The sequence below is a fragment of the Ooceraea biroi genome, chromosome 5 (genome assembly GCF_003672135.1).
Source record: "Ooceraea biroi isolate clonal line C1 chromosome 5, Obir_v5.4, whole genome shotgun sequence".
NCBI classification, from domain to species: Eukaryota; Metazoa; Arthropoda; class Insecta; order Hymenoptera; family Formicidae; genus Ooceraea; species Ooceraea biroi.
Genome location: NC_039510.1, coordinates 1253187 through 1280494, shown reverse-complemented (window position 1 = coordinate 1280494; position 27308 = coordinate 1253187). Strand labels below are relative to the sequence as shown.

General features: G+C 43.3%; 4 protein-coding genes across 11 annotated transcripts in view; 1 reads left to right on the top strand and 3 right to left on the bottom strand.

Annotated features, from left to right (window-relative positions):
* Positions 1–357: 357 nt before the first annotated feature.
* On the bottom strand, positions 358–3435 carry LOC105279294 (deoxycytidylate deaminase). Of its 4 annotated transcripts, none has more exons than XM_011338951.2 (6): positions 3417–3435; positions 3147–3323; positions 1435–1482; positions 1106–1338; positions 742–901; positions 358–656 (listed from the first exon to the last, which is right to left on the bottom strand). In XM_011338951.2, exons 2-6 carry the CDS (start codon positions 3278–3280, stop codon positions 611–613), a joined length of 621 nt encoding a protein of 206 aa, XP_011337253.2. In that variant the 5' UTR covers positions 3281–3323; positions 3417–3435; the 3' UTR covers positions 358–610. The 4 variants fall into 4 exon arrangements, with proteins under 4 accessions (XP_011337253.2, XP_011337252.2, XP_026825761.1 ...); XM_011338950.3 differs by having other exon boundaries at positions 742–955; positions 3417–3433; XM_026969960.1 differs by having other exon boundaries at positions 742–955; positions 1106–1326; positions 3417–3433.
* On the bottom strand, positions 358–7020 carry LOC113562024 (deoxycytidylate deaminase-like). Of its 3 annotated transcripts, none has more exons than XM_026969957.1 (6): positions 6898–7020; positions 6257–6307; positions 5930–6147; positions 5566–5779; positions 5073–5190; positions 358–538 (listed from the first exon to the last, which is right to left on the bottom strand). In XM_026969957.1, exons 1-6 carry the CDS (start codon positions 6984–6986, stop codon positions 497–499), a joined length of 732 nt encoding a protein of 243 aa, XP_026825758.1. In that variant the 5' UTR covers positions 6987–7020; the 3' UTR covers positions 358–496. The 3 variants fall into 3 exon arrangements, with proteins under 3 accessions (XP_026825758.1, XP_026825759.1, XP_026825760.1); XM_026969958.1 differs by having other exon boundaries at positions 5948–6147; XM_026969959.1 differs by lacking the exon at positions 6257–6307.
* A 551-nt stretch (positions 7021–7571) lies between these two features.
* Positions 7572–9108, bottom strand: LOC105279296 (deoxycytidylate deaminase). The gene is made up of 5 exons (XM_011338955.3): positions 8830–9108; positions 8631–8709; positions 8309–8556; positions 8013–8226; positions 7572–7942 (listed from the first exon to the last, which is right to left on the bottom strand). Exons 2-5 carry the CDS (start codon positions 8651–8653, stop codon positions 7816–7818), a joined length of 612 nt encoding a protein of 203 aa, XP_011337257.1. The 5' UTR covers positions 8654–8709; positions 8830–9108; the 3' UTR covers positions 7572–7815.
* Positions 9109–9813: 705 nt separating this feature from the next.
* Positions 9814–27308, top strand: part of LOC105279297 (growth arrest-specific protein 2) — a 28138-nt gene continuing 10643 nt past the window's right edge. The window contains exons 1-2 of one of the 3 annotated variants that reach the window (XM_011338958.3): positions 9814–12705; positions 22762–23149. In XM_011338958.3, coding sequence (XP_011337260.1) covers positions 22933–23149 — 217 coding nt within the window. In that variant the 5' untranslated portion in view covers positions 9814–12705; positions 22762–22932. Of the gene's footprint in view, positions 13358–22761; positions 23150–27308 lie in introns of all 3 variants that reach the window. The other 2 variants (XM_011338956.3, XM_011338959.3) reach the window with 2 other exon arrangements.

The following is a 27308-nucleotide window of genomic DNA, read 5'->3' as shown; positions in this document are numbered from 1 at the left end:
TCCCAGGACTGTTAGAGAATACAGGTTCCAGCATGAATTTGCTCGATCACCTGATCTGACACCAGTGGACTTCTTTGTGTGGGGGGCCCTGAAGCAGGAAGTTTATTCGTTGCCAGTCAACTCAAGAGAGCAATTAAGAGACCGAATCGTGGCTGCAGTGCACCAAATATCACCAGATCAGTGTTTGGCTGCAACACGAGCTGTCCGTATTAGATGCAATGCTTGCATTGCAGCAAGAGGCCAACATTTTGAACAATATCTACATTTACATTAAGCAAGTGACAACATGAATAAATAAGTGTGAAATCTACGTTTTCTTTTTTGCGATTTTTCCAAAACGAAGTAAAAACGAGCATATCTCTAAAGGACTTTTTATTTTTGATTTATCATCCCCTACACGCTCCCGAAGTTTGGACATTTTAATTCGGGATACCCTGTATAATCAAAACATAAACATAATAATTTGGATTATATAAAATACGCTGAATAATCCAAATTATAATTGTGTACGCCAGTAATGATAATAATGCTGAATAATGTTTCCAACTTCGACTTCCCTCCTTTGACCCTCGCCATTCATTGGAGTCTGCGGTGTTTGATTCGTCCTGTTTCAGTCGATATCAATAAAGTTAATTCCTATCTTCTTGTTCATTTGCCTGAAAGAAAAATTAAACGGATTTGCGTAATAATACCACTAATTCCAATATATTAAATATATGATTAATTCAAAATAGCCAATACCTGTACGTAACACCATTAGAATCAAACAGATTCTCCGCATTCATTGTTTTGTAATTGCAGACGTTCTTATTCGACAGATACACCACTTTCTTTATGCCAGAATGTATTATCGCTTTTGCGCAGTTTTCGCATGGAAATAAAGTGACATAAATCGTGCAATCTGCAACGTTGATCGAATTTCTGTAGTGCAATGCATTAATTTCCGCGTGGGGCGCTACAATGCAATCGAAGAATGCTCTTTTAGTTGAATAACATTCCATTTATTATTTTCCATGTTTCCATTTCATCAACGGAAGAAACGAAACACACGGGAAAAGTAAATATCATATCAATATTCACATTAATAAATAATCATAAATATTACCAAAATTTAGTTGTGCATCTGAAGTGCCTCTCGGGTAAGTGTGCCGTTGGAACTCATAGTCATCACGTTTCCAAAGCTCACCATTATACCCAGTGCCGACGATTACCATTATATTATTAACGATACATGCGCCGACCTGGTTGTCAGGATTCCTGCTAAGTTTCGCAGTTAAGACTGCCTGAGCCATGAAATACTCGTCCCAATCTTGACAAAGCGTTCTCCTAGACAGTTTACTTGTATATAGAACAAAGTACAATCGATATAGATAAGGAGTAAGTTACAAAAGAATATATTATATTTGCTCACATTTTGTTTAGCAAAAAATCTACCTTGTACTCCGCGTTCTCTCCATTTGTCCAGTTGTCAGAACTAAACTTCTATTCGAATTATGTCAGGATACAAATCAGAGATTTATGACTTAAGAACACATGTACATATAATTAAATAACTTAAAAATATCCTTAAAAATATTTATTTGTCAGCAGATATAAGTTATGCAATTCATGTAAGAGATATATGCCTTAGGAATAGAAACAAAAGTAGATAAATGAATGAGTATTATATCAAGCGACGCCAAGTACATGAAGAACAAGGTTCTGAGCGATGAGAGCCACTGCATAGACGTCGCGCGCTACAAAGTACAGTAGAACCTCGATTATCTGAGGTGGTGCGGACCGAGCATACATCGGATACTAACTCCACCACGAATACTGACTTATTTTCCTACGTTAGTTCTAATATTTTACTATGTATCTCAAAATAGTTCTGGCTTCTAACAATTTTTGAATAATTGTTAATAATTATGTACACTTCATCCCCATACTCGTGATATGCTGGTGCATCGACGTGAGTTCTGGACACTTTTCGAGTCTTACGTTATAGTTCTAGTACCCCCCGCCCCCCGTATATTCCCAAAGAGTTCTGGCTTCTAGCAATTTTTGAATAATTGTTAATAATTATTATGTACACCTCATCCCTATACTCGGGATATGCTGGTGCACCGACGTAAGTTCTGGACACTTTTCGAGTCTTACGTTATAGTTCTAGCACTTCCCCGTAGTTCTTGCTTCTAGCAATTTTCGAAATAACAAATATAAAAGAAGACTCAACATCTTATAGTTTATTCTTGCATGCTATGCCAGCTCTGAGATTAAAAAATTATTTAAAAATGTTTAAAGGACGGAACTATGGCTAAAACCTATCAAAAGCCTTGGAACTATTGCGGAACTATTTAAAAAAAAGCGAAATGATGGCCTAGAACTGCCAGCATCTTATAGTTTACTCTTGCATGCTATGCTAGCTCTGAGATTAAAAAATTATTTTAAAATGTTTAAAGGACGAAACTATGGCTAAAACCTATCAAAAGTCTTGGAACTATTGCGGAACTATTAGAAAGAAGCGAAATGGTGGCCTAGTACTGCCAGCATCTTATAGTTTACTCTTGCATGCAATGCCAGGTCCGAGATTAAAATATTATTTAAAAATGTTTAAAGGCCAGAACTATGGCTAAAACCAATCAAAAGTATCGGAACTATTGCGGAACTGGTAGAAAAAAACGAAATGGTGGCCTAGAAGTGCCAGGATCTTTGCTACGGGTAGTTAGCATATCATTTTCTTAATTCATGATTTTTTTGTATAAAATCACCAGAACTATCATTAAAACCTATTAAGAACTATAGAACTCGACTGCATGCGAGTAAAACTACTTTTGATTTTTGATCTGCTAGAAAATGATCTGCTACGGGAATTTAGCATATCATTTTTTCAATTCAATTCAATTCAGTTTTGTGCATTCGTTGCACGGGAACAAAGTGACATAGATCTTGCAATTTTTAACATCACTCGAATTTTTGTTGACTATCGCGTTAAGTTCCGCGTGAGACACTACAATGCAGTCGAAAACTCTTTTAGATGTTGAACAATATCCCATTTGTTTTGTATTTTGTTGAAGAGAAAAACTGAAGAAAAATAGTTAACATGTAATGTACCGTAAAGATGTTTTGCATCTAAACTGTCTTTCGGGCCTTGCTTCCAAGGATACTTGTCATCGTCGCATCCGTAGGGCAAACCATTATATCCAACGCCGACGATTTTCTTCTCGTTATTAACTATACACGCACCGACCTGGCGCTTGGGATCTTTACTGCGTTCTGCAGATAGGAGTGCTATACCCATGAAATATTCATCCCAAGTAATGTAGTCCGTCCTCTTAAAAGATCTGCGTAGTATGAAGAATAGATAGAATACATATTATGGAGGAATATATTTGATTTGTTTAAACTTTTTTAAACTTTGGAAAAGATTTTTATACCGTCAAGACGATCTTCCCGCCATTATCAGAATCAAGACTTTATTTGAACTTCAGATAGAACAGAACACTAGAACACACTCGAGAACTGTTGCTGGACAATGTATCTCAGCAGCTATTTATTTATACGTTATCATTAATTATCTATCCGTTATCGGTGTTATTCTTACGTTAGATATGACTGCGAAAGGCGAGTGATAACTAATAGCACTCGGAGACTTCGTGAAGCTGGCACCTCATTTTTTTAAAAATCAATTTTTTATTAAAGTTCTGGTAGCACCCCATTGAGTTCTAGAGTTCTTTGCTAAATTTATCAATAGTTCTGGCGAATTAAGCTAAAAAATCAATTTTGAAGTTTGGGGGTGCTAACTTCACAAAACGGGATCACAAAATTAGCAATAACATTAAAACCGTTGAAAAGAATGAATTTTGTTAGAACTCTTGTGATGCTACCCAGAACTCTCAATAAAACATCGGATTTCCAAAAAAACTTTATTCCTTCGAATTTAGAAATTTCCGGCTAAAAGCAAGATTTAACAGGATACAGCAATTTTTCATGTCACGAGCCGGAAATTTCCAAGTCCGAAAGAATAAATTTTTTGGGGAAATCCGATGTTTTATTGAGAGTTCTGGGTAGCACCTCAAGAGTTCTAACGATGACTCTTAAGACTCGAAGCGCTAAAAGCAAGATTTAAGAAAATGCAACGATTTTTCGTGTCGCGAGTCGAAATTTCTAAATTCGAAGGAATACATTTTTTTGGGAAATCCGATGTTTTATTGAGAGTTCTGGGTAGCACCACTAAAGTTCTAACAAAAATCCTTATAATAAAGTTCAGTATTTTCAACGGTTTTAATGTTATTGCTGATTTTGTGATCCCGTTTTGTGAAGTTAGCACCCCCAAACTTCAAAATTGATTTTTTAGCTTAATTCGCCAGAACTATTGTTCAGTTTAGTAAAGAACTCTAGAACTCAATGGGGTGCAATCAGAACTTAAAAAAAAATCGATTTTAAAAAAAATGAGGTGTAAACTTCACAAAGGTCTTTCGGAGACTTTTCCACTTTATTGTAACAATAAAACCAACAACTAACTATAATACATGAACACCAAACCCTAAGCCGTACACCAGTCAGAAATCTTCTGACTCGTCTGGACTCTGGACCTGCTGCACCGAGACGGAAATCTTGGGCAGCGGAGATCCCTCCACCTGAATGGAACGGAGATCTTGCGCGAATGGTGGAAATCTTACTACTTTAAGAGGGAAGTCCTTATTAAATCATTATAGAAAATAAATACATTTTTATACTCATTAATTTTTAAAAAAATATATTTACGACAAAATTAATGGATAGAAAAATAAGATCGTATAAAATCGTCTTTTAAAATTGCTTATGCATAGTAAAATACCATAGTATAAAACATTATAATCAATAAAATTATTCTTCAGTTTAACATAAGGCTTCTTTTGTTTAACCAATATTGGCAAAATGATTCTGTTCTTCATCAAATGTTGCATAAAAAAATAAAAATAAAACGGGCGCCACTATTAGTAACGAATAACGGAATGCAACCCTCGTCATGCATATATAATCAAAACAAACGAAATAATTAGGATTAGGAAAACATAATAATTAGGATTATATAAGATATGCTGAATAATGTTTCCAACTTCGACTTCCCTCCTTTGACCCTCGCCATTCATTGGAGTCTGCGGTGTTTGATTCGTCCTGTTGCAGTTGATATCAATAAAGTTAATTTCTATCTTCTTGTTCATTAGCCTGAAAGAAAAATTAACGGAATTGTAAGTAAAAATCACAGGACACAGTTATAAGCGTATACTTTGTTTGCGTGGACATCGGTGATCGGTCGAGGCGACCCAACGCGCAAGTGGATACAACAAACAAGACTGTTGTGAGCTGAGCTTGCAAGGCGCTCGTTCTCGTGGTTTTATCGTCGAAAGACAAAATGCGATTGCGACATCGCTACTCGCCGCCGAAGCCGGCGATTCGTTTGTAACCGGTTCAAGGGTTGTGCCGCGCGATCGAATGGCGGCGTGATCTTTTGGCGCTTACATCAAAGATCTTACAGAATTGCGAAATAATACCACTAATTCCTATATACTAAATATATGAATAATTCAAAATAGCCAATACCTGTGCGCAACACTATTAGAATCAAACAGACTCTCCGCATTCATTGTTTTGTAATTGCAGACGTTCTTATTCGACAGATACACCACTGTCTTTATGCCAAATTCTATTATCTCTTTTGCGCAGTTGTCGCATGGAAATAAAGTGACATAAATCGTGCAATCTGCAACGTCGGTCGAATTTCTGCTGCGCAACGCATTAATTTCCGCGTGGGGCACTACAATGCAATCGAAGAATGCTCTTTTAGTTGAATAACATTTCATTTATTATTTTCCATGTTTCCATTTCATCAACGGAAGAAACGAAAGACATGGGAAAAGTAAATATCATATTAATATTCACATTAATAAATTATCATAAATATTATCATAAAGTGGCTGCGCACTTGAAGTGCCTCTCGGGATGTGCCAATAGAACTTATAGTCGTCACGTTCCCTAGGCATACCATTATACCCAATGCCGACGATTTTCATTATATTATTAACGATACATGCGCCGACCTGGCTGTAAGGATTCCTGCTAAGTCTCGCAGCTAAGACTGCCTGAGCCATGAAATACTCGTCCCAATCTTGACAAAGCGTTCTCCTAGAAAGTTTACTTTTGTACGTAGAACAAAGTACAATCGATAGATAAGGAATAATTTACAAAAGAATATATTTTATTTGCTCAAATTTTGTTTAGCAAAAAAATCTACCTTGTACCCAGCGTTCTCTCCATTGTTCTCAGAACTAAACTTCTATTCGAACTATGTCAGGACACAAATCAGAGATTTATGACTTAAGAATAACACATGTACATATAATTAAATAACTTAAAATATCCTTAAAAATATTTATTTGTCAGCAGATATAAGTCATGCAAGTCATGTAAGAGATATGCTTTAGGAATAGAAACAAAAGTAGATAAATGAATGAGTATTATATATATGTATATCTCGAGAATAAACTTCATTGTAAGATTATACAGGGTGTCTGGTAATGATCGCCCCAGCTTCCGTGCACGAGTAGAGCGGATCGAGACGAAGAGAAAAGTCCTATACCGTTTTGCAATATTCGCAATAATAATAATAAAATATTGAATATGAAAGTCAAGCGAATCCAGAGCCGCTCGAGGTATAGGATTATTGCGAATATTGCAAAATGGTATGGGACTTTTCTGTTCATCTCGATCCGCTCAATTCGTGTACGGAAGCTGGGGCGATCATTACCGGACACCCTGTATATCAAAAAATATATCAAATTATCAAAATACAATATATCCGAAAATAGCAATTGTCACCTGTGTTTTCTAATGTAGATTTGATGGATTGATCAAGTCTAGATTTTAATATCTTACCAATTCTGTTTTACTTCAGTAAGAGGTTCGGATTGTAACAGCAAGACAAAAGCGACTGTGTCACTGGCGGGTAAAGACTGAGTGTGCATCCGTATTCATTATCTATCAAGAACAGATCAGCAAAACTCTTCGCAGGAAGTGAAACAAAGGACTGCGTCCTGCCAGTACTAAAAATCTATAGTGTGCGTGACATAAACGATAGATTATTAGTGGCAGTGAATATCGAAACGCAGCCTTAGCAGTCGTTGTGTGCTCATGGAGTCTTCTACCTAGAAGACGGGGCTTCCCCGTTCCCCACGATAGTAGATCGCATCGAAGACGATCGAAGAGTAAAATCCCTAGTAGGAATAACAATTCTGATTGGGATTGAAGCTGGGATCTTGAAAGTACTAATCACAAGAACGAATGCTATTTGCAGTTTATTTTAATATTGTGCATATTATATATATATATATATATATATATATGTATGTATGTATGTATGTATATATAGCATATAAGCTTATATACCATGTGCACATGAAAGATCGAATGATTGCTTTCTACAGCAATCATTCGATTTTTCGAGAGAATTTGATAAAAGAGTGATAAGTTATATTTTTACGTGCTGCTTAGTGAGTAATATTATCTGGAATTTTGTCTGGAAGTAAGGGATAAATGATAGTGTGTTGAAATGTGTTACTGATATTTTTCTGCAGTGCAGAAATATCTTGCTTTGGCTTTAATTGAGTCATTATTTACAAGGACTAAAAATGTAATCTATTGATTCTTTTTACATATTTATAAAATTTATCTTATAAAACCGCAAACGAAGCAATGCGACAGACTGTTGTCAGAAAAATTGATATAAAAATATAGCGTCAGCAATTAGATATAGTACATTCACACACACATATATAAATATAGTAAAATTTGTCGTCATTCTTCCTTCGTTTCATCCTCCTTTTTACATTTCGTAGGAGTCTCAGATAAATTCTTCCTCGTTTCGTTGCATCTAATATCGCCGAAGTTGATCTCGATCTTTTCATTCCTGAGGCTGTATGGCCTGAAAGAAAGGAAACCGAATTACTCGAAAATTTTACACCAACAGATCAAGGATTCCAAATAGTTGATACCTGTACGTGACACCGGCAGCGTCGAACATCTTCTTCGCAGCTATCGTCTTGGGCTTCTCCGCCTTTTCATCCGACAGGTACACAACTGTCCTTATGCCGGACTGTATTATCACCTTCGCACACTCATTGCAGGGGAACAGAGCGACGTATATCGTGCAGTCCTTCACGTCGCTCGAGTTTTTGTTGAGCACCGCGTTAACTTCGGCGTGGCACACTAAACGCAGTCAACGAGAGCTCTTTCAACAAGAGTTTATCAAGAGAGAAAAAAGAAGAAAAATAGTTAACACGTATTATACCGTAAAGAGACTTGGCATCTAGACTGTCCATCGGCCCCTTGCTCCAGGAGAACTGATCGTCCTCGCATCCCCTGGGCATGCCGTTGTACCCAATTCCGACGATCTTCTTGTCATTGTTAACTATACACGCGCCGACCTGGGTGCAGGGATCCTTACTGCGCTTCGCGGAGAGAAGTGCTATAGCCATGAAGTATTCTTCCCACTCGATGTAGGACGTTCTCTTAGAAACTACGTTTCCACAGGCATCTCTACAAAGTATAATCAACAAATGAAAAAGGTTTATGAGGAACACGTTCAAATCTTGGTAAAAATAATGTCTTACACTGTGCACGACCTTTCCGCCATTGTCAGGACTAAACTTTCTACTAGACTTCACCGGAACACCGTTGAGAGGTGTATGGCTGAAAAATGCAACAGATATCTCATTAACAATGCCTGTATTTTTTAATGCAGAGTCTTAGAGTCGATTGGTATGATTAAATCATAATAATAGTAAAAGATATGCTATAAACCAGACTCACATGTGACTGCTATGGTTCAGCAGTATTATTTACAAAATTTACTTGGTAGTTGTGCGACTTGGATAATTTGCCTTTATGCTGACGCTGCTACGGCAAATATTGCGACTCAAGCATTAGCATTGCACATGAAGAAAAAGTATTTCCAGTCTACTGGTAAATCATATTGATTCGGAATGGAAGTGCTGGGTCGTCGAAGCAGTGTGAAGACGAAAATAAAAATAAAACGTTTGATTTGTCATTAGGTTATGTTGCCACTTCGTATTCACGAAAATCACGAAAGACAGTGGAGGCTCGTAGCGGATGTTTTTAGAATTAACCGCGAGAGTTTTTTAAGGGGACCCTAGAGTCTGTTTTACCGAAAATTCTTGCCTTTTCTACATTGGTTCGAAGAACGTCCGTTAGGAGCCTCCACTATTTTTACCGCAAAAGATAAAGTAGTATTCATGACTCACAATAGCAGCGAGGATAGTATCCACTTATCAGGTATCAGAGTAGATATAAATCGTAAGAATTAATTATATTATTTGCATATTAGAATATTCTAATAAATTATTCTTTGTCGAAATTTTATTAGATTTGTATTTGATAGACATTAGATTTGATAGACGAGATAACAAGAAATCAGCTGCAACTTCGATCGTGCAGTCCTCGACTGCGTGTTTTAAACAATAACTCGTACATTTACTTATATGTGAGAGAATAATTAAAAACGAACTTTTTACGCTATTTTAAGAATTAGAACTTATTGTACACATGCAATGCACACATATGCAACATCCGAGGCGATGGAGTAATATATTTTATCCTTCGTCGCCATAAAGTAGCTTAGTATTCGCGAGCGACGAGCGACGCGTATATTTTAATTCGGTCAATTTATCGAGATACTGGGGACAAGATCAAAAATAGGAGCATGGTACAATCGATAAAAGCTGTAATAATCTGTGCATGGCGGAGCTTGGGACTGAGTCTTCGGGCACGCCAACCGGTGGCTCCTGGCACCGATTCATGATCTTTCCCGAAGCTCTCTTTTATAAATTTCAATATTTATTAGAAACTAATAACCAGGCATTTTGTAAATTATTGTGCTCACATATTTGCGTGTGCTTGAAATATCGATTAAAAGTAATCAATACTGCCCGCCGTCGAGATATCGTGCCAATTCAGACTCTTTATAATGTGGCCTCCGAGTTTGGAAATTTATTGCTTAAATTACATTTTGCAGAGAATAAAAAAGAATCTAAAAATACGATACTTGGACTGTTGATTTCTTTCGTCATGAGGCACATTAATCGAATTGTGTCGCATATTGCTCGATTGATACGATATTTGCTACGGTACACGTATTATGTGGATTTCCGTATGCGCGCTTTACGTATCATTCCGCTATTTTATATTCAGAGTCCGTGCAGTTTCATGATACACTGCATGTACGTACTATTATTTCTGATTACAGAGGGAGAACCTTTCGTCAGCGGAAGAAGGCGTCCATCCCGCTGCGGAATGTAGTACCTCCACATTCCCGTGCCGAGCGTGCCTTATATTTGTACGTTTCCTTCCGGTCAGATTTCTCGATACGATGCAAAAGATGCCAAATCTCCTCGTAGGCGACTAACCGATCTATTTTCAGTTTTGCATTCAGTTTTGCACCATGACGACCAGAAGACAATTGAAGTCCCGTCTCGCGCAAGAAATCAACGAAATGGCTCATTCAGCGATCGCCTTCCGAATAATCGTGTTGGATTTGCAGAAGGGAGAGACTTTACCGTGTGCGAAAAGTATCACGTGGACAGTAATACGTACGAATTGCGTTCTTAAGTCTTCCAAAGAAGAAATAAATAGAAAAAGGAAGAAGGAGCCCTTCCTCCTCGCTTAATCTACGATCAAGGTATTTATATATACCTTAATACGTTAAACGGTAATTATTTAATTGCGATTTATACGCTTAGTACTTTATTGTTCTTAGTATTTTAATTAACATGTCAAACTGAAAGTAATTTGCGGAGCTTGACGCAAGAAAACATCGCGTGTCGCTGGTATTTCGTAAAATTAATATCTTCTCTTTCAATTCTTCCAACTTTTGTCTTAATTGCTTGGTTATGCTTCATGTGCCGAGGTGGAAAGGCTTTGATGTAAACGCAATGCTTGCTTTACGCAATCGGTACCGCGGTAATTTCTTCGCAATATTGACACAACGTGCGAATAGCTCCGTTATTATTGGCACACTGGCGAAAGATACACGAGGCCGAATTTAAAAATCCTGGACCCTTCACCCGCATTTCTCGATTCTTAGTTGATCCCTAACGTGTCTCTCCTTCGCGAAGCAATGTGGGTGCGGCACCGTGTGGGCACGTTTTACAGCTCTCGGAATATTGTTAGGAACATCAGCAGGAAAGAAACCTCGTGTCAGCCCCCTTTATTAACTAGTAGTCAATAATGGAGACGACGCGCGATCGGTGCCGATCGATTTCAGATTACGTTCCGATCAATTCTCGTGAGAAGTTAGGTCGTCCTGTTCCCGCATAAAATTTCAGCGTCTATGTAGATTCCTATCGATCGTCCCCGCGTGCAAATGTGACAGCGATTCTCCTTCGTCGAGCCCTCCTTAAACCTCGCGACGGGAATTCTAGAAGGAAATTCTGGCGAATTAGACTTTCTAAGCGTGCGTGTTGCGAACGTTAGGAGTCTACCACGCTGTTCCGCAACATATAGTACAGTTCTCTCCACTAATTAACGTTTCTGATGGAATGGTGCGGCGAGTCGTGATCGCCGCACGCTCCTCGGGGACCCGACACCGCCGTTGATCCTGCTTGACACGGTAATGCAACGGCATTTAATCGGAACTGCCGTTACTCACCGCTCGGAAAATCGACGCTTCCCGAGCCAACATTCTTCTTATGCCCACGACCCGACCCTCGTAACAGAAAAGGGTCCGACTCGATGCGAAAGCACGATCCTTACCAGTGATCTCTTTTCAATTGGGAAAGAAACACCTCGTTTCTCCTTCGAATAAAACAGACATCAATGTAACGACGATATTAAGAATAAGAAGCAATGAAAATGCTTTATTTCGGACTGGACAGTATTAACGTTTTGCTTTCCAAAACTAAGAGAAACGTAACATCTCGCGCGGATGGCTTTCCCATGCAGAATTCCATCCGATCGGGCGATTTAAAATAGAATGGACAGACACAGCGGGTGTACACGTCGGAGCATTTTCACAAAGGACCTCGAGTGTCGAGGGCCTGTTTATTCAGTCCTCCCTCGACACGACGCGCTGCAAACCGCCCTTCGCTGCCGTCGACGCTGTCGGTTCTCGTCGCGACGCGTGTACTATATTTTATTCGGCGCGCCGAAACTTGGTCCAGGGAGGACCGAGAGGAGAATATTCGCGGTCGAGACGAGGAGGATGTCGAGTATTGATTAAGGGGGTGTTCGCCGGGAGGGATCCTCTCTCCTCGCGGCGGTCGCGTTTCCTCGCTTCGTAAATGCACAGGGGATGAATGGGCGCGGTAGGGGATCGTCGCTGCGGGGATCGGGGATTTTGCTGGAAAGAGGGGGTGCGGCAGGAATGCACGCACCGGGTGCGTCTGCGCTCACGCAGTGCCTCCGGATGCGCCCCGTGCGAAACGCGCACCGTATATTCACGATTTTACCGGGTCGGAGACTCGCGAGCCGTAAGGGTACGCGCACGTGGTGTCTGTCGATGGAGAGTGCTGGGTGCGGGAAGTAGGGTGCAGACAGCGGCAGCGGAACAGAGATAAAGCTGACGAGGGTGAAATTGGCAGTCTCGGAGGAATCGCGATGCCGAGTGGCGCGTTCGTTCGTCGCATTATCGGCTACAAGAGTTTCACCCCTTGACAGAGAGTTCGCCGTTGTGTGAGTAGCCACGTTATCTTGTACAAATTTCCTCCGAGGGGATTCCGGATGAATTTCCGACTCTCGGAGAATCGACGTAGAAAGTCTACGAGATTTTAACCCTTAATCGAAGAGAATCTTTCAAGGAGATTTTCAATAATTACCAAACTTAAAAAAAAACTAAAAAAATAATTAAGTAATTAAATTTTCCCAATAAAGATGCTTTTATCAAAATAGTTCGTTGCGTCACAGACGCAAAACGTGCTAAGGAGGAGAAATCAATCTTTCTATTTAAGGGTTAAACGTCCCTTTCCGTGATGTACATAGTACATACATTTCGCCCTATACGTCTCCATGCGAATGTCGTGCGTACAATAGCGACTGTCAGAGCTCGTTCTCGGGCACGACATGGTAGGGGCCCGAGATCCGCCGGCGATATCTCCCTCTCCGTCCCGAGCACTCTTGGAGCGTGCCGGCACCGAAGGGCTGCAGTCGTGATCGGATGATCGGCGGGTACGGGTCGTTGTCGTCGTTCCCGTCGTTCGGGGTGTCTGATTGTCAAGAGAACGAGAGATCAGGGTTTCGAATTCGCATTGAGTCCGCGTTTCGAGTTCGCGAAACGAGAAACTCCGCGTTCATGCAACGAGCGATGTTACACACGAGAGTTCCTCAGGTAAGCATTTCCATTTCGCAGTCGCAAATTTCTTTCGATAACGCATTTGATACGCGACCGCCGATTACGTGTGTTTTATTGATGTTTGACAAGTGTACGCGGATTTATGCATGTGATAAGCGACAGCCGCGCTAGGATAATGATAACGATAATTTAAAATAAAACAAGGCGTCATCACGAATGGCTCGTTATGCAGAAAGACTTAGACGAAAATGCGCGAAACTTTTTGGTAAAATATTATTCGCAATATTTCGGTATTATTCGTCATTATATTATTATATATTACTGGGACACGTTCTGATTTCGAAGTTGTAAGGTATACATTCCGAAGATATTCAACGGTATTTAAGTACACATGTTCCGATACGAATCATTGAAACGATACGTATTACTATGAATATACTGCTATTATTGAAAGACAGTACGTCCTGAAGTTGAAAGCATTACCGGTTTCTGTCATTGTGTATTATATTTACTTAATATTATGTGTGTGTATCTTATAGTCACCCTATAAGTCACCCACAATATCACAATCAAAAACAATTTAGTACGTGCAAATTGATTGATTTAAATTGATTGCATTCTATATTGTTCGGCTATTACTCCACTTGAATACTGGCGTCACGGTCGAGTTAATATTTGCAGTTGGCAGCTTGCGATAAGAGCGAATCGAGCGCAAATAATGCGCGAATGAACGTGTAAACACAAAGATCATTTTATATTATGTACATTTCATCATGCATATTTTTATTTCGCAAATAATTCAGAACTCTCGCGAGCGAGAACTGTAATCTGTTTGCTCGAGACATTATCAATTGTTTAAGAAAGCGAGGGTTGATACGTGCTTTATTAACATTTAACGAGCGTGTGCATGGTTTTGCACTTAAATATGCCACTTTAGAGAGCTAATTATGTCGAGCATGACAGTCATTATTCCGCGCAGTCGGTTTATCGCTCCAATAATAAAAGCAGAAATAATTTTCTGTGACATGTGCAACGCTAAAGTGCTCTTCGAAACATCTTGAAAAATAAGTGGACTCTTCTCGGATACCACGCACTTTCTCTCGGCCACAGATTCTGTCGTACAAATTTTTTTCTATACTCAGTCGAGATGGAATGAACCATAATTATTCGTCTCAACATCAATTTAATCTTCGGTGTTGAATGTGTCGACGATCAAGTTGAATCCGCAGGAAAGTAAAAGCTTGAGACTCATCATCGAGGAACAAAATGCTTTCGTTTCTCAATTACGATCTTTTGCTTAATCTATTAAATTTTTTGAACTCTCGATATTAATAAATTCTGACTGTTTTAATATTGAAGTAATTTTGCAATCCTCTTAAATTTGATCGTCAGGCAAAGTTGGTGTATTTTTCGTATCCTAAAATCCTCGTTAATTAATCCTCGCGATAAAAGTTCCACGGCGCGAGCAATCTTATCTTACCAATCGTCTTTTATACAACTCTCCTTTTCTCTCCTTCTCACGACACTTTGATGAACGACTGACGGGCCCGCTCGCAGAACGAAGCTTAAATGACACATCTCGGTGTGTGCGCACTGCGACATGAAGTCATTAAAGAATTTCTAAGGCGTCGGGCAACGGCCTGCCTCAACAAAGCTTATTATCCCGTACAGACGGGAGTATATCTGCCGTTGTATCCGTGTACGCGCACGTTACGACTCTCGCTCGTCATTTTCGCCGCAATTAAACCTGTCTCTGGAGCGCGCGATGCTGTTATACTTGATAAATCAGATAAATCACCTAACGGCGGCGGCGACAAATGATCGATGACCGCCACTGCGAATTAGACGATCGGCTCAGCTGGGATAAATTGCGAAGCATGACAAGAAGTTCATCATTCGGAAATCCGCGAAAGGCAGATTCCGGGATTTGCACGGGATGAGTTTTCACTTTACCGTACGCCGCGCTTGTGCTCGCTCGCGCTTTGAGAGATTAGCTCGCGGGAAAAATTCTGTTCAGCTGCTTGAAAGACGGAGAAGTGCGTAAGAATCTCGTTCGTTTACGCGAGCCGCTTGTTGCCGTGAAAATCCGTTAAAGCGCATTAAACATGCTCATTATCTCCCGTAACAGCTGGTAATAATGTTACGAAGTGCGAGAAGACCGATGATATCAACGAGAGACGGCGATAATACGCGCCGTGGGCGCGAATCGCGCACCAGGAGCGCTCGCTCGCGTGCGCACTCTTGAAACCGCTTTGCGGGCGAAGGTGCGCGTCGTGTAGACATTCATGCAACCGCTGATGCATTAGCATCAGCAGTTTCATTAATTCCGCGTACGGTGCAATTAATGAATTGCACCGTGCAGACGTGACCTGTTAAAAAAAGAAGAAGGAAAGAGAAGAAAGAACTCGGTTTTGATCTCAATTAAAAAACCTGACGTCTGCTTTTCCACGGGATGATTTCCAGGCACGCCCGCGAAGTAAACTGCTCCGAGAAGCTACGCGGTGCTTCGCATTAAATTTTACGGCTTCGGGTATTAGCGTTAGAGACATTCGCGATACTGCAATGGTATCGCAAAGCGCTGATATCTTCCTTTCGAATGCAGGACTGTTCGATTCGAAGGCGAATTTACGGTTTCATTGCTCATCAGGCCGGTTGCGCGCGGTGATTAACGAACGCGTGGCGCTCTGCAACGTGCTATCAGTGATATCGCGATGGAAACGAACGGAGAACGGCGCCGATAAGCACGGAATATAAATTCGCGAACATTTTTAATCGCCGAGTTATCAGCAATCGTATCTCGCTCAAGTACATACATCGCGACCGTAAAAAGAACCGGTCGCTCTCTCGCGCGCGCGCGTGCGAAAAGCACGGAAAGAGCGCAGTTTTGCGCTTTCTCACCGGAAACGCGAAACGCACTCCTTCCCAATGCTGTCTCGATGCGATGACTCGCATTAATCTGGACTTTCCCGTCGATTGGGAAAGGAACACGAACTCGAATTTCATTTCCCGGCACGTGCCAGGATTTCCGCTGCATCCTCACCGTCTGCCTGTTTACCGGCGCGGTTTTATCGCCTGGAACGTCATGCATTGCGACGTATGTACGTACATACATATGAAACGCACCTACGCGAGCGCGAGCGTCACGCTCCAAAACGATTACTCTTATTACCTCACTTATTACCTCAATCCTACTGCCGCTAACGGAGCATCATCGCGAGCGGCGCCTCCGAGGATTGTTTCTTTCGGATCGTCTCTCTTGCAACGCGTCGAGAGAGATCACCGAGCTTCTCCTCCGGTTCTCTAAAAATACGCGCTTCGGAGATTTCGCTTCCCGCACGCGGCCGCGAGCGAGAATGCGCGCGGCGACTAACGATAAGTGCGCTTTGTTAGCGCGCTAATCGGGGCGTGAAACATCTTGTCGCTCGTCCGTCCTCGCCCGAGATGATATTCGATTCGCGCCGATTTATGCACGTCGCAAACATCGAGCAAATTATAGAGGAGCGGGCGAGATTCTACTTTGCCTTCCCGCACAAGCCGATGAAATTCGTCGGGACGCCCCGAGCACTTAATCGGTGGTTTAATCGCGTACGTTTGATCGCCAGTAAAGTATTATTACACGGCGGATGTGCGTCCAAGCGTGTGGCGTTATCCACGCTTATCTTAATGAAAATCGACGAATCCATTTCACACATGCGAACATCCGTTACACCGCAGGCCTACACGCGGCTGCAACCGCGTCGCTTGAAACGCGGTAGCGAGAGGAGAGTGCCAGGAAAAGGAAAAAAAGGAGAGGAGGAAGGCTCTATCAATCTTTCGTCGAAATGTAAAATCCATTTTCTCCCGCCGCGCGTAACCGCACGATGGATGACACATCTGTCATTCGTTAAGTGCCACGTGCGTGAAGACGTGTCGCCACGGGCGCAATTCTGATTAAAAGGGAGTGAAAGTCCCGGAGCGCCTCACGCTCGTACGCATCGCGAATCGTCGTGCCCTCCTATCGATTCTCTTCATCTTAGTCTTGTCTTGGTCTCGTCTTTTTTGCCAATGAAGTCGCCATTTCGCAACGGCGACACCCACGGTTCAACCCCGTCCGCTTTCTCGCGGACGTTCCTGTTTTCCGTGCGGGGAAATCAGCATGGGGAATCCTCGGGTATCCTTGGGCCGACTTTGTAGAGCAGACGCGGATGAAAATTCAAGTCGCGACAGAGCTTCCGAGAGCAGCTGGATAAACCGACCGGAGAGACCACCGTGTGCCTCCCCGTGAACGGTAATTGGGCGTGCACGCTCTGTTTGCACGCGCTTTAATTAGATAGCTCGAGTATGCTATACAGCGCATCGACTGGATTTTCGAGCAGCATTCTTCATGGTCTTCCTTCCTGATTGCCGCTGAAACGAAAAGTTCAGCGCGATCGAATCATTTTCGAGAAGAAACTATCAGTCTGTTGCGAAATATTAATCTCACAAATTTATATTATATTTTGATTATGAAAGTTTTCTTGATTAACTATTTCGAAAAAATTCTTAATCATTATTGCCTGAAATATTTGGAAAAAAGTTCTGACTGTCGTTTGCGACATCTGTTGCAAGGTTTATGTGTGAGATAGCTGTTGATAATAAGCTTGTAACCGTAGGGACAGCTGTTTCGCATTCCAACCCGATGAGTCCTTTGCAGGTGCGAGAATTCCCTACGGGGGACGACTGCAAACGAAGGCGCGACGTCGCGTCGTCCTAGAGCCTCGTTTTGTTCGTGCACTGCACGAGGGAATATCTGAAAGTATTCGAAAGTCCGAAAGAAAATGGGCAACGCGTTGACGCGGTCCAGTTCGTCCGGCGCGTACTCTCGACGACGAACTCATTCGCTCGCTGCCGCTCGCTAATTTCAGGAGCATCTTTTCTGTTACCCCCGCGGCGACGAAGAATCCCTAATTACAACTGACATATGCGATTCCGCATCAAGTCGCACTTTCTATCTGACGAGAAAAGCGGTAGCTGCGCGCATAATTGCAGCAGCCAGCGAATCTCGTTCAGGCCGCATCCTGCGCGCAATATATTATTTATTGAATACTTGAGCTTCTGAGTATTCGACGGGACAGTCGGAAAAAGTGTTGACAGCACGAGTAAGATATTGGACATTGATTTTCTTGCCGATGTATGGCGGCAGAATATTTCAATATGTGTAAATTCCAACATACGGAGATGTGAATGCGTGCCTCAGTGGTGTAAATTTTTTTATACTACGTGCAACGATTAATCAATCGTAACAGAAACTCGATTACATTGTAAATTTAACGTGCTGCCTATTTTAAAGTCGGTACAGGAAACGCACGCGAATAATGCAAAGTAATTTCCGCACGAGGCGCAGACGGCCGTCCGAAATTTTTGCGAACTGGCCGACAGGATGATGTCGCTCTTTCTCTTTGTGATGCGGGTGACCGCGCGACTTTATCGGCTCCTTTTAAGGAACATTTTATAGCAGTACGTTCTCGCGTAACGACCACCTACGTGCGCCACGCTGCCATTTTGCTACGTGCAAAAAGTAAAACGACTAGAGAGAAACGCGCTGTAGTTGACCCAGCAAATCTTTCTCGCTCTGTGTAAGCTTCGCGTGTAAGCTGTCCGCGTAAATTATGCCTGTAACTCTAACGCGCTGACGCGATCAGAACACAGCTCATTTGAAACGTAATTGAAAATGTCTTCGATCACGTTCAATCTGTATTAAATAAAAAATGGAGATTAGAAAGCTTCCCACGAACTTTCTAGCTTTAAGATATATAATTTCCTTCTTCAAAATGCACGGATTTCAGGCAATTTATAGAAATGAGTCCTCCAAGTACAACAATGTCTACGAATAAATAGGATACGATAATAAAAATATGATATATACATGTTATACATACACAAACATGTTTATATATTTATAATATATCCACGCGGAGTAACTATACATTAGTGCTACAACGGTAGGAAGCGGGTTTCCGCTCAGCTATTGATTAAAGGAAATTGCCAAGTGGCGTTTACTCTAAGCGGACGTTCAAAAAGCTGACGGTTTGTAAATGAGGCACCGGTGAGGCTTGATGAGACCGATCGTAGGATGATTAAATAGACAAACAAACGTAACATAAATCGAGACTGGTGAACATGCTCGTAGCGACTGCGAACGACGGACAACTGTTCGCGATCTGCAGGTCCACCGCGGCTCGCACTCGAGCTGTCCTCGAGCGAAATCTCGAGAGGAGAACTACGGGAGGAGATTGTCACGCGACGTTACACGTGTCCCTTTGCTCGTAATGAGCGGATAGCCCACGCGCTCGCGTTTACGAGCCGGACGCGCGATGATGGACGGCCGCAACGTTTGCCACGCGTTTAATCTCGCGCGCGTACATACACGCGTTGAGGTCTCTAATGGCAATCCAATTCCGCTGCTCATCCTCCGATTAAGCCCGATTATTGTCGGCTGGCCGTTGACCTCGCGGACTTCGACGTGAGTAATGCGTCGCGTTCGATCTTCTCCGATCGGATGGCTGATTGCTATGCTTATTATTTTATTAATCCGCTCAGGAAACTCAGATGGTTATGTATTGGTAGGTAGCTCGTAGGCAATTAATTACGTCGAAATGTGAAAAGGAGTTCTTGATCGAGAAGATGGTTTAACAGACGCTAGTTGGAGGAAAATGGATGATCATGTCACATGCAACTTCACGTGTACACGACGACTCGTTTTCTCGTGAAAAGATCGTACACGCTTTATTATATCACCGCGTTGCGGCAAGGTACGCGGTCTGACACGTAACCAGTGAAACTTCGAGGTGTTAATGAGGATACATATCAGTATATATCTTTCATGCCCCGCAAGATTATGAGCAGCTCAATCAATTAAAATAATCTGGCCGATCGTATGATCGTATCTGCGCTCTGAGGAATCGTTCAGCACGATCCCTCGTCAGAGTCAAATGCTACCAAACGTCACGCGTTACTGACCTCGCGATTATTTTCATTTCATTTATCGAAGCTGCCGCTCATTCGAGATTGCTATGGTAATTCCTCGACGTGGGCGCGAAACAGCTCGTAATGACTGCATGATTACTTCTAGCTGCTGAATACCGAGAGAACGGTGCGCGACGACGTGTCTGCAAAATTAATGCAGAAGTCGAATACGTATGAAAAAAACCACGAACTTATGTCATCCCGTGGGCGCGAGCGTTACCTATCCAGTGAAAAATAAAAGCTTGATTGATGGTGCACTCCTCGCATCGCTTCCTGCGACGTTGTTTTTCGAGCGATAAGCAAAACACGTGACATTTTACTTATCGTGAAAGACGTAAAAATAAAGGAAATGAAAAGTCAGTGAAGTCAGTGGACGTTCGTACTTCATTTGACACGACTCAAGTCTCGCGATCTAAACTCAGCGTGTACCGGAGGCACGGTCAAAAGAGCACGCTCCAGGAAGATAGGACCCGTCCAAATTTGGCACTGATGCCCCATACGGGTGTGCAAATCTTCAGTCAAGGATAACCGTCACGTTTCCATGCCGGTCGGGGCTTGTAAACAGCACTCAACTCGAAGGAACCTGCGATGTTCAGCGTTCGTAACGTATACCGCTATACGTGATCCCTCTTTCCTAAGACCATTCTCTGCTCGTCACATTACGCGTAGCCGTATATAGAGACGTTATGCGGAAGGCCCGGTTATTTTTGCGCGATTACATAAATCAGATTGTTACGGTGGAATTGAGCCGTTCGAGAGTTAATGAAGACTTTAGGATCAGACGTAAATGGATCTGTACAGGTTCCCCGTTTCTTTTCATGAGTGCGTGTAATTATACGCGGATAAAATAAATTCTACAATTCTATATCCCTTCTTGTAACGTATTCTTCTAGTAATATTATACTGTAGCATCAATCATTTTTGTAATTAACACTGCTGCATCAATCAAGATGCTGTCGTTACTTATGACATAAAAGCAGCGATCATAGAACACCACGAGGATTTTCGTAGAGATATCAAACGTCACGACACGTAATAAACGTGAGTAATAGATTGCGGCGATTCTGTCGTATCGCAATTTTCTCATGTCAAGCGGATATAGACACTCGCGTCAGAAATTGATTAAAGTTTATCACGAGGTTGACGTCGTTCATCGTCCGCCTCCGTTCAACGTAATAATGATGCATGCAAATGCTATTAATCCCGGCGATTGTCTCATCGATCGATGAGCGGGCCCGATCTATCGGGGGACCGAAGGTCTATCGGGAGAGGAGATTTCGCGCCCACACGTGAAATGCACGATGATGTCGCGCGCGTCAAAAGCACATGATGACAGTTTCATCCGCGATTGCCAGGTTTCACCAGGTGGTTTCGCAAGCCGTTTCGCTAAACGAGGTTTCGATAAGAAAGTCGCCTCCGCTCGTCCCTAATCTGAGAAAAGCGCGAGTATATGCGTATCACGACGTGATGATGTAACCTTACGGTAACGGAGACGTTGTGTGAATCGCAGTATCAACGTATCGAAGGACACTCGTAGGTTTGTCTGTGAGCATCTCGTGTTGGGCGGTGATTTGTTTCCTTGGTCCAGAGGTACCATACCGGCGCGCCGTCTTCTTGCATCAGCATTTCGGCATTGACAGCGGCGATCGATAATCGTGATCCTCCTCTCGATCTCTCGCCTTTGTTGCCGGACACGTTTTCGGGAGGTCAAATGCAAATTTCAGTCTCGATGCAGACGCATCAACGAGGGGTTTCGATATAATACGCACGCAATTACGTAGGAACATAATTGGAGGCGTTACCGTAACTAACAAAAGAAACGTTCTTTCTCGCTGATAGACAGACGGCCACCTAATTAATTATTGGTGCGTGAGTGTTAATCGTTTCTCGTTCCGGGGCTATTATATGCTCCTTCGGATGCGAACGCTTAACGCTAACTACGTTCGTGTTGGCGCTCCGCAAAAATCTGCATGATATCCACTCTTTCGCTTGTCTTTTTCTAAAAAATATTGTTCATGAAAAATGATCCGTCCGATACAATTCTCCAATTTTAATTTCATTGTGTCCTCGATTACTTGAATGCTTCCTCTCATCATCCTTCGAGCAATCCTACGACTGCTGTGTGCGCTCTATCTCTGAGGCCGTCCTTATCCTTGAGACTTAGATTTACAGCTGTGGGGATAACGGTAGAGCACTCGGAGGACAATCCTCACTGAACACAGAAACGCCATGTACACCGTCCCGTCAGCGCTTCCCAGAGAAATCGTAGACGATTATCCGCGCGCATACACTCGCGCTCGTCTCTTGAGCGTCTCCGTTTTCTTTCCGTTCTGAGAAAAAGATCTCTGCCATATCATCGCGCTCTCACTTTCGATTAGCTTTCTCGGTACACTTTTCGAAAACGACTTCGATAACTCCGATAACGCAATCCCAAGTTACATATTTTTACTTTCCAGGCGTCACTTAATTGCGAGGCGCGCGTTCCTGCGTGACATCGCCCGGGAACGGCCAGGCAACTGTCGCGGAGGGTGAAGTGGGTCCTGGAGGAGGACCCGACACGAGTCAGGAGGGAAGAAGGATCGAGAGAAGATCTGGCGCGCGGCACCGGGACCACCCGCCGCACCAGGATGTCGTACACCAACCGGTTCCCGTCTTCCCAGCACACCCGTTATCGCAGCAGCTGGGGACCATCTTCGGTGTCTGTCTTCGATCGGGCCGACGTACCGCGGCCGTCACCGGAAGAGGAAGAGTACGAGTTCTACCATGAGCGGTTGCACTCGGCGCAGAGCCGCCAGTTGATACCGCTTCAGGAAGACTTGGCTGATTGGATCAACAAGACGATTAGTGAGTACATTGCGTTGCAAATCAATTCTTCGTGGGCGAAGCGACAGTTTCCACGAGCCTTTTAAATTTATTCGAGTTTGCAACAACTACAAAAATTCAATCGACCGCAGGTATTGCATATACATTGTGTAGAGTGTAGGGAAATGTTGCAGCAATCTTTTCCGTTTGACTCAGTCGCGAATACCACATAAAGTTAATGTAGCGTAACGAAGGTGTAATGATCGGACTTGCGCACTGCTCGTGACTTTAGCCACCTTTTTCTCGCGTTTTACGCGCTACCTGATGTGGAGCCACCTTAAAAAGAACCGGCGTATCGTGCCACGGGATGTGGCGTGCGCGTGCAAGCCTCACGCGGCTTTGGTACGCAAGAGCCGCACACAAAGGTTCGCATCTGGCGCGACGTGGGAAAGGATACTCGTAATAATATTTCGCCGTGCACTTCATCGCGTTTCGCTCGGACGGGCGTGCAAAAACGTTGCGCCATGTGCACGAAGTTTGGCGAAGCGACGATTTTTCAAGGACGGCGAGACATGACATCTGGATATCGTTTTGCAAAAAACGCAATTTTGTCGTTCTATTCATTCCACGGAACGGATTGACTCTGAATGACGAGATGTCACGAGAAGTTAATAGAGGCGACCTCAAAAACAGCCGTAAAAGGCGAACGAGATCAATAAGTTATCGTGAACTCGTTCTCGTATAGCTGCGCGTACGTTCGCCAGAAACGAAATGTGCCGTGTAAAGATTGGTAGGACGTACTACCTCGTTGGTACTAAACTCGGCGAGTCCGAAGTAGGTGAAAGCCTCCGAAACTTATTTATTACACGCGAAGACTGCACAGGCTGCAACATTCTTGAAACGAGCCCGCGAAGTTGGTGCCATAAAAGTTTCCCTTCGAATCTATCTAATCAAAGGAGTTACCAATGCGCAGTCAGTCGTTCAATTATCGATTCCTACTACTCTCGACTGGAGCTTAATCGGCCTCGATCGATTTTTTAACGAGCAATTTTCTCTGAAGTTAATTATCTTTGATAATAATTCGAGGTGCGATATTATTACTTCACGAATTATCAATTTTCTTCATTTTTATGATTGCGAATATTTGAGATTATCACTATTCATCTGACGGTCGTTTCGAGGTGCTTGGCTTAATCATCTAACGCGAAAAGAAAGAGGCGAAACGACGAGGGGAACACTGGCCCGTGATTTTTCCTCTACGAGGATTGGAAATCGACCGATGGCTATCTAATTCTAGGCAAGCATGTGACCGCCTTTCCGAACCGCCAGTTTCCTAATACGGTACGAATACGAGTTGATGCGTAAAATAGAACTGCCACAGTGTACCGAGCGTCCGCGGAAAGTAGCAATTCCGACGCAACGCGGCGTTTCGCATAACAAATATTCGCGACGCGCGATTTTCACTGAACTAACATCATTCTTCCCATTAGCCTTTCACGACTGATCTTGAAACTCTGTGTATCTCTCATTGAAATCTGATTGCAAAGGTATAAAGCCTGATAAAGACGGTACTATCGATTTCTGTTACATCATGTGAATAATCTCGCGTTCCAAAATGTAGGAATCCGTCAATAGCGAAGCGATAGCATCACGTGATTCCTTCTTGCAGAGTTCGATTCAGTTACTTGTCTTTGCGTGCAAGCACTTTTCTGCACTTTCACGTTCGATTGCCAGCCTTTGTGCACGCGATTAAATGCTGTCGCACATCAAGAAAAGTGCGTCCGTGAAATACGCGCGCGGCCGCACTTCGGTGAGCGGAATGTGCGAAAAACGAGTGTGGTCTCGCGGCCTCGAAGCGTCCAGCTTCAAGATGTGGACCACCCTGAGAGATTGCGACACGGGCCGCCGGACCGGCGAAGAAAAACGAGAAAAGCGATACGTAAACGAACATCGGGCCGCGCACGTATATTTAGCCGTAAAAGGATAAGGCGACGTGCGAGTATGATTTACGTGGCTCGCTTGAATTGCGTCGCTTAAAATATAATACATCAGCGTTTGACAATTCGAGACAGAGAAATATGTAGGATCAAGGAGTCGCTGTTAAATGGTGGTAGATTAATATCGAATGATACACGCAATGATTCACGATGCAATGATTTCAGCTCATTAAACGTATCTGCGAGATACGATGCACTAAATAGAGGATATAATCGGATCGGATCCTTGAATGGCTGACAACGAACACGCTGGTTTCATTCATTCCTCGCGGGATCTTGTGCATGAATCTTGTTGGCTCGGTTGACTCCGAAGGATAATACTCAAGATACGAGCGTAGATTCCGTTGCCGAAGGCGCGCGCGGAGAAACCGTTCCTTCGTACGTGTCGTATGCACATAATGCATGCACGAAACGTATGCGCGCTGCAATTTTGCAAATTGTTTCCTTTTTCTTCGACTGGCGTGTAATCTCGGAGTTGACTCGGACTTTCTCTTTAATAGAGTACGAATTTATGAATTTATTCTAATTTATGGATTTATTCGTGAGGATTATACACGTGGGTAATTCGCGACATTATTGATCATCCGCATCTCGCACGTGCAAATTGCACAGTTGAAGACCGAGGGCTCGGAACGCTCTTCTTCTTCTCCCGTGAACAACGGAAAGAGTTTGCGAAAGATGCTGTTTAATCATGCTCGGCTTGTCATATTCAATAAACATCCTAAACGTTTCGAAAGAGATACTTTCAACGAGGCGTGAGATTGTAAAGGGAAAAAGATGTTTAATGAGTCTTCCCAAGACGGTTAGAGGAAGCTTGAAATTGATCGCTCGAGCGATCCTGGCGTGTCGTAAACGTGTTTGCTCATCCGAGTTGTTTAACGAACGGATTTGCGCTCGTGCAATTTTTTTCTGAGGTAAAAACCTCGTCCAGGCACGATTGAAATGAGCAGCAATTGAAAGAACTATTCTTGAGCAACTTATCTCAACTTTCTTGTAAAGGATATCAATTCGATCGCGATGATTTTCTTTTAAATCACTCGAATTCTTTTTAATTGATTTTTCAATTAATATATAAAGATTTTACGTAAATAAAATTAACAGTGCAGCATAATCCTCCAGCGAGGTCCTGAAGATCGAAATGAAAACGTAAAAGACAGAGTCACTCATTGAAATTCATCGGTTGTTAAAGCACCATCTCGTCGACGTGAAAAAAATAACACGGCCTTTCGTTACCCACGCGCGCCCTGCGCTTGCCGCAGTTGCAAAGCCTCCGTGAGTCAACCGGAAGTCGTCGGGCCGGGGCACCCCTCTTCCTTCGTGCCTTCCTTCTTCTCTTCTCTCTTCATCGCACGGGGCACCCGATGCCGCATTACGCATAATAGGCGTACGCCTTCTCGCTCGCGCATCCGCAGGACGAACGCCGTCGATTCGCGCGACCACGAAGATACGACACGGCAATAACGATCGATACCGTATCCAGACGGATATCGGTACGGCACGCGCTCGCGGACGCTCTCGAGAGCGGCCGTAAATCAGACAGCAAGAGAGAGAGACCTTTTGGAGCGCCGCGCTAATTTATCGCCGCCGATTATTTCCCCCGATATAAGGCGCCGTAGAAGCGACCGCGTTCACGGTTCTGGACCCGGTCAGATTTATCGTGGGATCCGGGTTGCGGAGTTACGATATACGCCGTTTATAGCGGCGCGCTGCCGAGCGAATCGTGATCGCGCTTTAAATCGCTTTGGTTCGCCGCCGCCGCCGCCGCCGTGAGTACTGCGTGGCAAGCGAATGAAAAATGCCGGCTATTCAGAGCCCGCTCTATGACACGAACACGAACGGATAAGGAATAGATTACGCGTGTCCAGGCGTGACGCGGCGATAATCGAGATACCGCGTCCTTCGGCCGGGGCCTCGGCGCGCGGAGAGAACTTGAGAACGCCCGGTTCCCGAGAAACCAGTCCAGCGTTTCAAGACTGCGAGCAGCACCGCTAAGGATATCCGTAAGGATACGGTAGCCGCGAAAAGTACCACGGCTCCGGGACATTGGGCAATCGCGTGAGGACGTAGGACCGGATGCGCCGGTACCGCTAAGAGCCGGAGGAAATCTTTCTTTTCGTCGGGACGTCGTCGTCAGTCCGTAACTTCGTTCGCCTCAAGATCAAGATCGCGAGGCTTTAAAGAGAACGGAAAAGAAGAGCCGCACG

What these genes read in the sequence shown, in the direction of transcription:
- LOC105279294 (XM_011338950.3), bottom strand. Translation starts at nt 3,280, where the DNA reads ATGGGTATAGCACTCCTATCTGCAGAACGCAGTAAAGATCCCAAGCGC. An exon ending in TACGGATGCGACGATGACAA is followed by an intron (nt 1,483 to 3,146) that starts GTATCCTTGGAA and finishes TAATTCGAATAG; the next exon opens with AAGTTTAGTTCTGACAACTG. An exon ending in GAGAGAACGCGGAGTACAAG is followed by an intron (nt 1,339 to 1,434) that starts GTAGATTTTTTG and finishes TCTATATACAAG; the next exon opens with TAAACTGTCTAGGAGAACGC.
- LOC113562024 (XM_026969957.1), bottom strand. Translation starts at nt 6,986, where the DNA reads ATGCACACTCAGTCTTTACCCGCCAGTGACACAGTCGCTTTTGTCTTG. An exon ending in AAGTGCGCAGCCACTTTATG is followed by an intron (nt 5,780 to 5,929) that starts ATAATATTTATG and finishes ATTGCATTGTAG; the next exon opens with TGCCCCACGCGGAAATTAAT. An exon ending in TCTAATAGTGTTGCGCACAG is followed by an intron (nt 5,191 to 5,565) that starts GTATTGGCTATT and finishes TTTTTCTTTCAG; the next exon opens with GCTAATGAACAAGAAGATAG.
- LOC105279296 (XM_011338955.3), bottom strand. Translation starts at nt 8,653, where the DNA reads ATGGCGGAAAGGTCGTGCACAGT. An exon ending in GCGGAAAGGTCGTGCACAGT is followed by an intron (nt 8,557 to 8,630) that starts GTAAGACATTAT and finishes TATACTTTGTAG; the next exon opens with AGATGCCTGTGGAAACGTAG. An exon ending in GCTGCCGGTGTCACGTACAG is followed by an intron (nt 7,943 to 8,012) that starts GTATCAACTATT and finishes CCTTTCTTTCAG; the next exon opens with GCCATACAGCCTCAGGAATG.